General features: G+C 43.3%; 1 protein-coding gene across 1 annotated transcript; it reads left to right on the top strand.

Annotated features, from left to right (window-relative positions):
* Window positions 1-8,750: 8,750 nt before the first annotated feature.
* Window positions 8,751-9,910, top strand: TMEM215 (transmembrane protein 215; the record flags this gene model as incomplete). Its single annotated transcript, XM_082616574.1, has 1 exon — window positions 8,751-9,910. Exon 1 carries the CDS (start codon window positions 9,203-9,205, stop codon window positions 9,908-9,910), a length of 708 nt encoding a protein of 235 aa, XP_082472700.1. The 5' UTR covers window positions 8,751-9,202.
* Between the last annotated feature and the right edge of the window lie 2,711 nt (window positions 9,911-12,621).

Genomic DNA, 12,621 nt, shown 5'->3' with positions numbered 1-12,621 from the left:
GCAGTTACCAGTGGGAAGAGAGACGGCGGTGGGGGGGCGGTGGGTAAGACAGGAACAGGGGATTAAGAGGTACAAATTACTATGTATAAAATAAATAAGTTACAAGGGTATACTGTAGAGCACAGGGAACATAGCCAATATTTTATAACTTTAAATGGAGTATAATCTGTAAAAATACTGAATCACTATATTGTACACCTGAAACCAATATAGTATTGTAAATCAACTATACTTTAATAAAAAAATTTAAGGACATATCAGTGCACTGTTTAATCTAAGTACAAGAATGAGAAAACCAGATCAACCTTCAATTTGGGGAGCAAACTACGTCAGAATTCTCTACTTCCAACTCTTCATGATTCCTAACAGTCCATTTTCTCATCCTTTCTTTATTCCCTTACCAAGGATACTGTACAGAATCAAAGGAAAGACAACATGGAGAAAGATCTAAGCTATTGAATAAGCTCAGCCCTGGAGAGCAAATGGATGTTTGGCTGGAACCACTCAGATACCTAAAATGTTTTCATCTTTGGAACCATCAATCTAACACTGTCACTTGTACTAACTTTATTTTTTAACTTACAAAACAATTTGTGAAAATTCTAGGACTCCTTTGTGAAAATTCTAGGCTTCCTTTTCTGCACAACCTAATGAACTCTAATGAGCTGCAAGAGTTTTTAAAACTCTGTTAATTCAGCACTGGAAAAACAACTGAAGCTACTTTGTATCTCTGGAGGCCCCAAGTGAAATAAGAAAAGTTAGAGGGGTAAACGTATTCTTTAGTAAAGATCAGAGTTACCGGGCTTCCCTGGTGGCGTGGTGGTTAGGAATCAGCCTGCCAATGCAGGGGACGTGGGTTCGAGCCCTGGTCTGGGAGGATCCCACATGCCATGGAGCAGCTGGGCCCGTGCACCACAACTACTGAGCCTGCACTCTAGAGCCCACGAGCCACAACTACTGGGCCCACATGCCACAACTATTGAAGCCCACGTGCCTAAAGCCCGTGCTCCGCAATATGAGAAGCCACCTCAATGAGAAGCCTGCGCACCACAACGAAGAGTAGCCCCCGCTCGCCGCAACTAGAGAAAGCCCGAGGGCAGCAATGAAGACCCAACGTAGCCAAAAATAAATTTTAAAAAAAGATCAGAGTTACCTCCCAAGAGCTAGAGAAGATGGGAGGAGGTACAGAGGAGGTATGAACACAACCAGATAAGTAGGAGCTTCTCAATATAACATTTGTTAAATAAATGAGTCAGAATCATAGCCAAGAAGAAAAAAATATCAAACCTCTAACCAGGTGCATCAAAACAATCATGTTTAAATCAGAAAGGGGGAAGATAATATACTTATTATTTTCTAGGTTGAAAACAGGGTTATAAGAAATCTCAAAAGTGATTAACATAAATTTGGGAAGAGCCATAAGATTTAACTCCAATCCAACATGAAAATCTACTTGCTGTCCTTCAATTTTCATCTTTTCTCAATTCGTCCATATCCTTTTCTCTCCTGTGAGGAAGTGCCAGAATGAGAAAAAGGGGCAGGATGAACTCAGGGAAAACATAAAGCTGAGAAAATTTGAATTTGTTCATTCAGTCTTTCAAGTCTTCATGTATCATTCATTCAACTACCATTTACTGAGTGCTTAATATGTGCAAGAGACTATTCTTTCATTAAAAAAAACCCCTTTTCTTACTATAAGAGTAGAAATTTTAAGAATTCATTAAAATATAAAGAAAATAATAACAATTTATTTAATGTTCCACCACCTCAAAATAACCACTGTTAATAATCTGAGAGTATTTCCTTTTGGTCTTTTTTCTATTCTAGTTTTTTTTTTTTTCAGTAATGAGGGTCCTATTTAATATAACATTTTTTCAAGTTATTTTAATAGAATTTTGATTCTTAGGTTTGTTTTCATTAGCATTATATTGAGCCCATTTTCATGGGTCATTAAAAATCTTCAAAATATAATTTTGTGGATATATAACATTTCCTCAGCTGACTGTGCATATTCCCTCCAGTGGATGCAACATACTGTATATAGCCTTTCCTCTGTTATTGGCTATTTCAATGTTTTCCAGTGTATTACTACTAGGGCATAGTGAAATTTTTTTGCACATAAATATTTTTTGTGCCACTGATTATTCCCACAGGAAAGATTGCTAGAATCATACTGCCTGAGTCAACTGGATGATGATTAAGTCCAACAGCTCAGCACCATCCAATAGAATGTTATGATGGTGAAATGTTTATATCTGCACTGTCCAGTGTGGTGGCCAATCACCACATCTGACTACTGAGCACTGGAAATGTGGGTAGTACATCTGAGAGACTGACTTTTTAATTTTATTGCAATTTAACTAATTTAAATGTAAATAGCCTCCTCTGCTAATGGCTATGGTATTGGACAGTGCAGCAACAGCAGGTCTAAGGTCTTAATTTGTTTGACTTTTGGAGACTTTCACAAAATGGCCCTGATTCTGTTTCCATAGCACTGAGTTCAAGAAACTATTGTGCAGGTCTGGAGAGTCTGATGATAATGAGGATTTTGTTTATGCCTCATGAACTGGGCCTGTTCTTATATCAGCTGGTCTCAGCAGACGTGAGGCCAGACTATGAGCAGGCCTGGATCTGCCTCATGAAAATAAGCTTTATGAATACATGGTGAACCTAGACAGAAACACTTTTGTTTCCAAAAGGGTTAGATGTGACCCTCCCTTACTCAGACATTACCATCCCCAACTGTGTGCCTGTTGGTGAAGCTGTGGGGACTTCCTTCTATACCTTGACATAAGTAAATGCTGATTAATTTACTCAGAGGGTGCCTGGGTCTGTTTTTTCCATCAATACATACCTACTTCTGATATGTTTCAATATAATGGTCATGCAAGAGGTATGAACTTCTTCAAAGTTCTTGAGATACCTGGACAGCTTTCTTCCACACAAGAGTCAGTACTGATATATTCCCACCACCAGTATATGTAAGTGCTCATCTCAGAGCACCACCTCCCAGCATTGGCATTATTATTATTATTTTTAATAAATTTATTTATTTAGTTTTGGCTGTGTTGGGTCTTTGTTGCATGAGGGCTTTCTCTATTTGCAGTGAGTGGGGGCTACTCTTGGTTGCGGTGTGCGGCCTTCTCATTGCGGTGGCTTCTCTTGTCGAGGAGCATGGGCTCTAGGCACGTGGGCTTCAGTCGTTGTGGCACGTGGGTTCAGTAGTTGTGGCTTGCAGGCTCTAGAGCACAGGCTCAGTAGTTGTGGCACATGGACTTAGTTGCTCCGCGGCATGTGGGGTCTTCCCGGACCAGGGCTTGCACCCGTGTCCCCTGCATTGGCAGGCGGATTCTTAACCACTGTGCCACCAGGGAAGCCCCAGCATTATTTTTTTTATTTACAAATTTAATGGATAAAAAATGGTATAGAATTGTCATTTAAATTTACAAATCTTACATTTCTACAGGCAAAATGCTAAGAGAGCTCCCATTTTTTAAAAAGTTTTCTCTCTTGACCCCACACCTCCACATCTGGCTATCATCTCATTTCTCTATTCTTCTTAACAATAAAACCATTTGAGTTATCTTCACTCTCTGCCTCCAGTTCCTCTTCTCCTTTTCTCTTGTGGACTCATTTCAATCAAGACTTCACCTCCACCCACTCTACCAGAACTGCTCTTGTAAAGGTGACCAGTGACCTCCATGTTGCTAAGTCCAGTGCTCACTTTTTAGTCCTTTTCATACTTGACTTATCAACAGAATTGATGCAATCACTACACCCTCCCTGATATGCTTTCTTCTTTTGGTTCCTTAGACATCTCTTTACTTTCTCACCTTGCTGGCCACTCCTTTATAGTTTCTTGTTCTGGTTCCTCCTCATCTCCCCAGCCTCAAAATGTTGATGTTCCTTAGTACATACTTAGTACTCAAACTTCTCTAACCTATTGATGCCTGCTCCCTAAGTGATCTCATTAGTCCCAGGACTCTAAATGCTAACCATATCCCAACAGCTCCCAAATTTATATCTCTAGCCCAGACTTCTCCCTGAAATGCCAGACTTGTACATCAACTCTATCACCATCTTCACTTTGATATATCAAATGAATATGTCCAAAATCAAGTTCCTGATTTCCCACCTCAAATTCCAAATCTAGAATCATCCTTGATTACACAATTTCCTCACATCCCAAATATATTAGCAAATACTATCAGCTTTGCATTAAAATACATCAGAATCTGACCACTTCTAGCCACATCCATAAGCCACCATCAACTCTCATCTGGATAATTGCAATAGTCTACCAACTGGCCTCCCTGCTTCTGCCCTCGACCCACCTTAAATCTATTTTCTATACCACAGCTAGACAGAGCCCTTTAAAATATGAGTTGGGACTTCTCTCTCCTTTCCCCAGACTCTCCACCCAGGCCTGTCTCTAACATGTGTGAGGCCCCACACAAGAATAAAATGAATGCTGTCTTTTCTCTTCCCTCCTCTGGCTCTGTTCTGAACCATGAAGAGGCTGGAATACACAGCCCATCTTGCATGCCCGAGTTTTATCTGTACTCAAAATCATAGTGGCCTATTGACTGTCCCACAGGCCTAGGGGTGTGCACACCTGCAGTATCGTCAACACTTGGGAGGATGGACCAAGCAAAGAGCTGTACACAAGCCCTGGAAGCAGGTATGGGGCTGTTTGGGTGGGGAATTTTAAGGTCCCAGGTACCAATCACATGGCCTAGAAAGGGGGGTAAGGTCTCCAAGTGGGGCATTACCTCGGCAGATTCTTTGGCCTAGAGAGAGGGGGCACAGCCGGGGGAGCCAGAGAGAAGCTACTAAAGTGAAGGCTCAGTGCAGGGCCTCTGGTGCCTGGATTCAATGGACTGGCAATGTCCCAACTGGAAGCTGCCCTGCAGCCTGAATCCCAGAGTGAAGACAACATGGAGCAAGGCTGCAGCTGATCCATGAGAGACAAGTAGGATGAGCATACAGACTTTGAGATCTTGAAATCTTTTGTTGCCACAGCATAATCTATCCTATCCTAATAATCTTTCCTATCCTAATATACATATCTTGCTCTGTGAATGTGAGTGACCATGTCTTACTGACTTGTATCTCCAGCACCTAGCACAGTGCCAAGCACATAATAAATACTCAAGTAGTACTGAATGATTGCAACCCTTCTGGATCTCATCTGTATGATTAAGGGAGTTAGAGTAGATATTCTATAAGGTATCTTCAAATTCTAGCATCCCATGATTTCAATAATTTCAGAAATAAAAGGTTCTGCATTTCCTTCTCAAACACCCACATACATACAAAGCCTCATTACAACCTGAATTTCCTTTTTATTCTGATGAAAAGCTTTTGTACGTGGCTGTATATGCTTACAGCATTGCGAGAACTGCTTAAGGTTTTAAAATCCTAGTGCAATCAGCCTGTACAGGCAAGAAATTAAATACTGAGGATGCCTTTTCTGTCCCTGAATATTATAACCCTGAGTGATGTTGACCCCACCTCCACCCACTTTTGCTGCTGACTTGCGCAAGTATACCTGCTGTTCAAAGACCATCTGAAATTACCTCTAAGAAGGAACTGCTTTGAGAATGAGGCTTATAATTAAACAGTAATTGAAGTTTCCTGCGGTTTTATGCATGGGTCTTATCTAATGCCTAAGTAGATGAACTGCCTGGCTTAAAAGTCAAATGGAATTAGATGCTTGTACGAGTGAGAGGAGGTCTGTGTTCAGCAATGTTGCTTCTTTAGGCTCCAACTAGGTTTCCAGCACTATTGTCAGAGCACCTGCACAACACTAACGACAGTTCAGCCCTGCAGAAGTGACTGTCGGAGAACCACGGAATAGTAGAGCTGAAATGCACCTCAGCTAGCTCTCTACCCAAAGCCCTTGTTTCACAGGAAATTGAAACCCAGGGAGGTAAAGTGATTTGCCTCAGGTCACAGAAGAGGAGAAGATCAGGGAATTTAGGGGGTAAGACTACGATGATATGATTGATTTACTGTATGTAGCTTGTTAGAGAGACAAAGGAATAGAGGACAATCCCACAGTTTCTCGGTTGGGCAAATAGGAAGAATGAGGGAGTCAAATGAGAAAGAGCAGGTCTGAAGGAAATTTAATGAGCATAGTTTAAGCTGTGATGAGTTTCAAGTGTCTGTGTGCTGTACAGACAGATATCAAGCAGACTGTTAGATACTATAAATCTGAAATTGAGGGAAAAGGACAAGGCTAAAGAGATAAGCATAGGGGGTCATCAGCATAGCCAGCATAATATCAACATCGAAGGGCTTTGTTCAAAATAAAAATTAATAAAATAAAGAGGAGTTTACAGAGTAGACTACAAATGAGTGACCAGGGAGATAAGAGGGAAATCAGGATAGAGAGGCATTAGTAAAAGCAGGGGAAGAGAGGGCTGCAAGAAGGTAAGCATGTTCGATAGTTGTGGCACATGCTTCTGGTTGCTTCTCCAAGATTCATTGTTCTCTTTTTCCTTGCTAACAAAACCCCGATTTTTTTTCAAGGTGGCAATAAATCTGGTCCAAAAAAACCAAAAAAACACAAAATCTTGTTTTCCCGGGTTCCTTTGCACAGAGGTGGCCCCTATGACATCCTTCTAGACAATGAGATATAAGCAGATGTCTATCTATTTAGTGGGGCTGCCAGGAAAACAATTATTTTCCTGATACAAATGGCCAAACAGCTGGCATCTCACGTTTGCTCTTTACCTTTTCTCCCTTCTTCCTTCCTTCCTTCCAAAATAATGATTCTATGTCCAGAGGTACAGCAGCTGTCTAATGAGCATGAGCACAAGAGACACACAATAGATAGTGGAGTGGAAAATTGAGTCTGATTCCGGATCCACTCAGTGGAAAGAGTGGGAAACTTGGGAGTCAACCCTGGACTCCTACCACCATCTCACTTCCTTTGATGCAAGACACTTGATTCTACCCTTAAATAGTCTTCAAATTCACTTCCTTCTGACCACCCCACTAGCCCTGCATCGTTCAGGCCCGTGCCATGTCTTGCCTGGCTCACTGAACTGTCCTCCTGCTTCCACATCTACCCTTTCCAACCTGTCCTCTAACCTGCTGTCACCATCTGTCAAACATGGAATACTTTTATGTTGATCCCTGCTTAAAACAACACCAAGACGATTCTTCACTGCTTAGTGGATAAAGTCAAAGGTCCTTAGCCCCACAGACAGGCTCTTTATGATTTGGCTCGTGCCTTACATTAATGATCACATACTATGAAAGTACATATTTCATCCATTTTGTGAACCAGGACTGTGTACCAAGCATTGCACTAGGAACTTTACATTTATTTAGTCCTCATTATGTTTGTTCCTCCACATATTTGATAGCAATATTCTCATTTTACAGATGGGTCAACTGATTCTCAGAGAGGTTAAGTCACTTGCCCAAGAACACATGGCTCGTTTAAGTGGGGAAGGCCTGGATGTCAAAATTCTTTCCACCAAGGCAGGGCCTTGACATGAAAGAATGTACCATTCTCTCCCCCTTCCGTCCCTGCCCCTCCACGTCTGGTTCCTCAATATTCCCCATCTACCCTAAATGAGCAGTCTCATTAAAGAACCCAGCCAAAGCCAGTCTTGCCCCTGGGGCCAGAGGAATCCAGCCCCTGATGTGGTGGGGAGGAGACAGGTTCTCCACACCAGCGTCAGCAAAGGACAGAATCGCCCAAAGCTGGAGCTGCTTCGCGGGCTGAGCGGCCTGATCCTCCCAGTCAAGGCCCCTCCTTCTCCTTGTTAGCTGGGTGTTGGGTGCGGGGATGGGGAGCCGGGGCTGGAGAGCCTTTCTCCTTTGACTCAGCGCCTTTCTCCTTTGACTCAGCCGGCGTGGCTGGCACCACGGCCGTGTCGGAGTAGGATCCGGGCTCCAAGGCCACCCCCTCCAGGATCCTGAACTGTAAGACCATGGGGAAGGACTCTGGTGACTACCCCAAGGCTCGAGCAAGACCCGGCTGACCACTAACTCAGCCTGGGCGCTTCCCGTGCGCTCCAGCAACGCAGCCCGCTTCGCTGCTAGAGCGCTTTTGCGCGCCACTGCCGCCCAGCGCGCGAACCCAGAGAGGTCGCGGGCAGGAGGACCCAGGAGGAATGCAGCCCTCCCAGCCCTGAGAGCCTCGACGTTCTGAGACGGGCGGTAGGGGAATCTCTGGGAGCTGCCATAGGTCGGATCGGGTCACCCAGATCTGTAACTGGAGAAGGATCCAGGTCCCCGGGGGACATCTCCAGCTGGCACCTCTGGGCCTCGGACCGCGGACTCGGAGCCCAGGCTGTCCCGTGGGCAAACCGGCCCGAGTTCCAGTCTCCGGCACGCGGCAGCCTCGCACCCCGGACCCTCCCAGGCACGGAGCATGTCCAGCCGCCTTACTCAGCCCTCACGGGCAGCGGCGGGACGAACTCTGGCTGCTCCAAGCACCCCGACTGGACCCTGGGCAGCCTCTTCTGTCCGGCTGGCCTCTCCCCTGGGTTTAGCCCCCTCGCGCCCCCGCGCGTCCTTCTTTGTTTCTGAGCTTGCTCTGAAAGTGATGTAACGAGGCCAGACTCGCGCGCCGCTTTCCCTCTTTCCCAGACTAAGTCCTTCCTCCCTCCAGCACCCGGCGCTCTGGGCGCAGAGCTGGGTGCTGGCCTGAGCCGCCACTCAGCTCCCAAAGCCCTGGAGACCGACGGGCACTGCTGGGAAAGACAAGCTCCTACGTCCCACCTCCTGGATGCAGAGTCAGTTGGAAAACCAGGCTTTCCTTCCAGAAACAAGGGAGAGAGCCGAGGAAACAGCTGCTGTGGAGGTTTCTAAGGAGACTCAAACTGGTGTTTTTCCCCGCTCCCGGGAGACGGCAGGAAACCTCAGGTACCGCGGTGACCCCAGTCTGCGGATGACTATATGAGAGAGAGGCAGGGGTTGCAATAGTAAGAAGGAGATAGATAAACAGAGAAAGAGAGAGAGCAACAGAAATAGAGGGAGAAACAGAGACCAAGAATGACAGACAGTAGAGTGTCAGACACAAAGAGTAAGAGAGATAGTTGGTGGTTGGGAAATGGACTTGGGTGCTTTTTTGTTTTGTTTTGTTTTGTTTTGTTTTTAACCCAGTGCGTTTTCCTCTGACAGTAGGGAGGAACATTGCTCCCTGGCTAGCAGGCAGTCCCCAACCTGGATGGAGTGAAAGATGCGGCCTGATGACATTAACCCGAGGACTGGGCTGGTTGTGGCCCTGGTGAGTGTCTTCCTGGTCTTTGGCTTCATGTTCACTGTCTCTGGGATGAAAGGAGAGACTCTGGGAAACATCCCCCTCCTGGCCATAGGGCCAGCCATCTGCCTCCCAGGCATTGCAGCCATTGCCCTGGCCAGGAAAACTGAGGGATGCACCAAGTGGCCCGAGAATGAGCTGCTATGGGTCCGCAAGTTGCCCTGCTTCCGGAAACCCAAGGACAAGGAGGTGGTGGAACTGCTGAGGACCCCTTCAGATCTGGAGTCGGGCAAGGGGAGCTCCGATGAGCTGGCAAAGAAGGTGGGCCTCAGGGGGAAGCCCCCCCTCCAAGGGCAGGGCGAGGTGCCTATGGCCAGCTCCATCACCACCCCCACACCCGCGGAGGAAGGAGAATGCCAGAGCCGGGTCCAGAGCGGGCATCAGGAGAAGCCATCCAGATACCTGGATGGCTACTGTCCCTCAGGCAGTCCCCTCATCTACAGTGCGTTGGATGCCAAGTGCTCAGCCTGGGACAGGTCTGAGTGCCCTGAGCCTGAGGACAGCATCTTCTTTGTGCCCCAGGACAGTATCATCGTTTGCTCCTACAAGCTGAACAGCCCCTATGAGAGATACTGTTGTTACATCAATCAAAGCCAAGGCATATGGGACCATGAGACGATAGTCTAAGCTTTGCATACAAGGGTCGCTGCGCTGAAAGCAATATGACCATACTCAGCTCTCAATGGAAGGAAACTGCCCTGCTCCAACAGCCTTCACACTGTTAGAAACTGACCTGGTATGTGATGGGTGTGCAAGCCTCCGGTGCCTGAGAGCCATGTAAATAGGCATGTTGGGGACACATTTTAGGGAAGGATGATGAAGGTTAAGGACAATTGAAGAGGCAGTGGGTAGGAAAGGAAACAGTTCCAACTGCTTTTAAACAATTTAAACCATGTTGGATGTTTTTTAAAATAACCCAGAAAGTGCTACCGAGTACCTGCTGAAAGCAAGATAAATCTAGAGTGGGCTGCAGATACCAGGCATGAAATGATACGTGGACTATTCATAGGGAAACTGAGCTGCTTTCAGTCTAAAGAAACTGAATGAAAAAACAATTCAGTGCTTCATTGTATGAAATGATTTTCGTCTGGTGAAGCTTTTCACACTTAGTATTTGCTGAAAAAAAAAAAAATTAAGATAGAATAGCTACAAACCTCCTAAGGTGCAATGGCTACTGGAGAAAGGGGAGTTAAAGACAGTTGAATTATGTAATTGAGTTTTATGGTATTATCTTCAGACAAGACCAGGGATTTTAAGTAAAGCAAAATAAGTGTGACCAGTTGTGTGAAAAACTAACATTTTTAGATGGTTATGTTACTTCTGAAACTCTTCATTTAATTTGACTTACTGGGTCTTTATCTGAAGTGTTCTTTAGCATTTATTATCATTCATGTATAATTTCCTCATCAGGTGCAATATGACTTGCTGTAATATTTTCATAGATTAGAATTTGTTTTCATCAAGTCAAAATGGATTTTACATATATATATGTGTCTTTAACGTTTCTGGGAGATGTTATTACTATTCCTATATGCCTTTTAAAATTTGAAGACTGTGATGTCAATACAATTAGTCTTGAACTTTATGCAGAATTTACATGAAATGCAATGGTTAAATTTCTGAAAATGTCATTATTTGTACACTTGTTCAACACTCCCAAAGACTGTAAATGCCAATGAAACAAGAGTTAATCCACTAGATTTAACTAAAGCCCAGTTTTTATTATGTTCACCTGATCAGTGAACATTACATGACAAAGGTCTGTTTTATTTAATTTTTTGCTGCTGAGAAAAAAAAATCACAATGGGATCCTAAAATGTATTTCCTATGTCATTTGCTCACTGGCAATCAACCAAAATACCATTTGATCCCTGTTGAAGAGAAAAATTAAATTATATATAGAAATGGTGGTATATTTCATTTTGAAGATCAGGATAACTTTGCATCCTTCAAAGAATGATTTATTTTTAATGATTGCATAGTTTCAGCCACTTTCTCCCAAAAGGGGAATTGAGCACAAAATTTTTGGGCATACCTCTTTTGTGTGTTTCAGATCCAACTCTTCAATTCCTTAAGTGTGGCATTTATTCTGTCTTAAGAATTGTGCCCTTAAAAATCACAATTTTCTAATCAAATTCAACATCAAAACTGTAATTTATTTTAGTATGACTTAAGTGTTGGAAAATGAGATGTGTGATCCTGAGCAAATTTTACCTTCTTGCACCTCAGTCCCTGAGATGGGAAAAGTGGGACTGACTGACACCAGATTATTTCTATCATTCATTCCCAGTTTGAATATTCTATGGCATTATGTCAAAGGCACTTTATGTTTTGCCAGAAAATGAATTACAGCAAAATGCATGCCAATGTTATGCAATTCATAATAACAATTATGCAACATGGATTGAATTCTTGTTGATATTCAAAAGAATTTTGTAGATGTATGAAAGCGGATTTGTTTTATTACCAAATATTATTTATTCAACAAAATATACTTCTGGGAATAAAATGAAGATGTTAAGGGCGAAATATTTTTAAGAAGAAAATTTTCAATATTGGTATACCCCAAATAATCAAATACATACCCTTGCACTAAATGTAATTTACTTTGGATTTGGAATGGAGGGAAAATAGTTTCCTAAAATCACAATACCTCTTAATAATTCTACTGCATTTTGAAAGATGGAAATCATGTTTCTACGAAGGTAAAAAATATTGGATAACTCTCAGGAATAAAAATCTTCTCTAATTTGTCACTTGTGGACATCTTTAGAGGTGAGGAGATAGCAAGACATCAGAGAGAGATGTTCATGCAGACTCAGCAAATTCTACTCAGGGTCTGAAAAGAGATGGTTGTAGTGTCAGGTATGGTTTGGGGTTTGGAAAAGTTACTTTCTGATTTCTTCAGTTCAAACTCCTTGATACCATACACACACACACTCCAATTTCCAAATCCAAAGTCAACTACTAGTTTAGAGAGATAAGGTATTTTATCACATTTTCAAGTCCTATTTCAGAAGAAACTTTAAGTTTCTTCTTCCATCTACCTACTTAAGATCCTTAAAGTATCTAAGTATGCATTTGAGGGAATTTTCTGCAGTGCTAACATAATGGTGTGCAAGTGCTGAGCTGGGAGGCTTAACTTTGACTGGAAAAAATAAACTGTGATTGTGTGTGTGAATTTTTCTTAACATCTTATATTAAGCCACCCCCACCTAACACGAAGCAAGGTAGCCTAGTGCCCCACATCAACACTTGTTAAGTGCTATTCAGGGTAAAACTGTCATTCTTTTGAACAGAGGTGGAAGAGAGGAGAAAGGGGTCTGAGCTCTTTAGAG

The sequence above is a fragment of the Mesoplodon mirus genome, assembly GCF_964341445.2.
Source record: "Mesoplodon mirus genome assembly, chromosome: 1".
Lineage (NCBI taxonomy): Eukaryota > Metazoa > Chordata > Mammalia > Artiodactyla > Ziphiidae > Mesoplodon > Mesoplodon mirus.
Note: the sequence above shows the minus strand (reverse complement) of the source record. Positions and strands in the feature narration are given on the sequence as shown.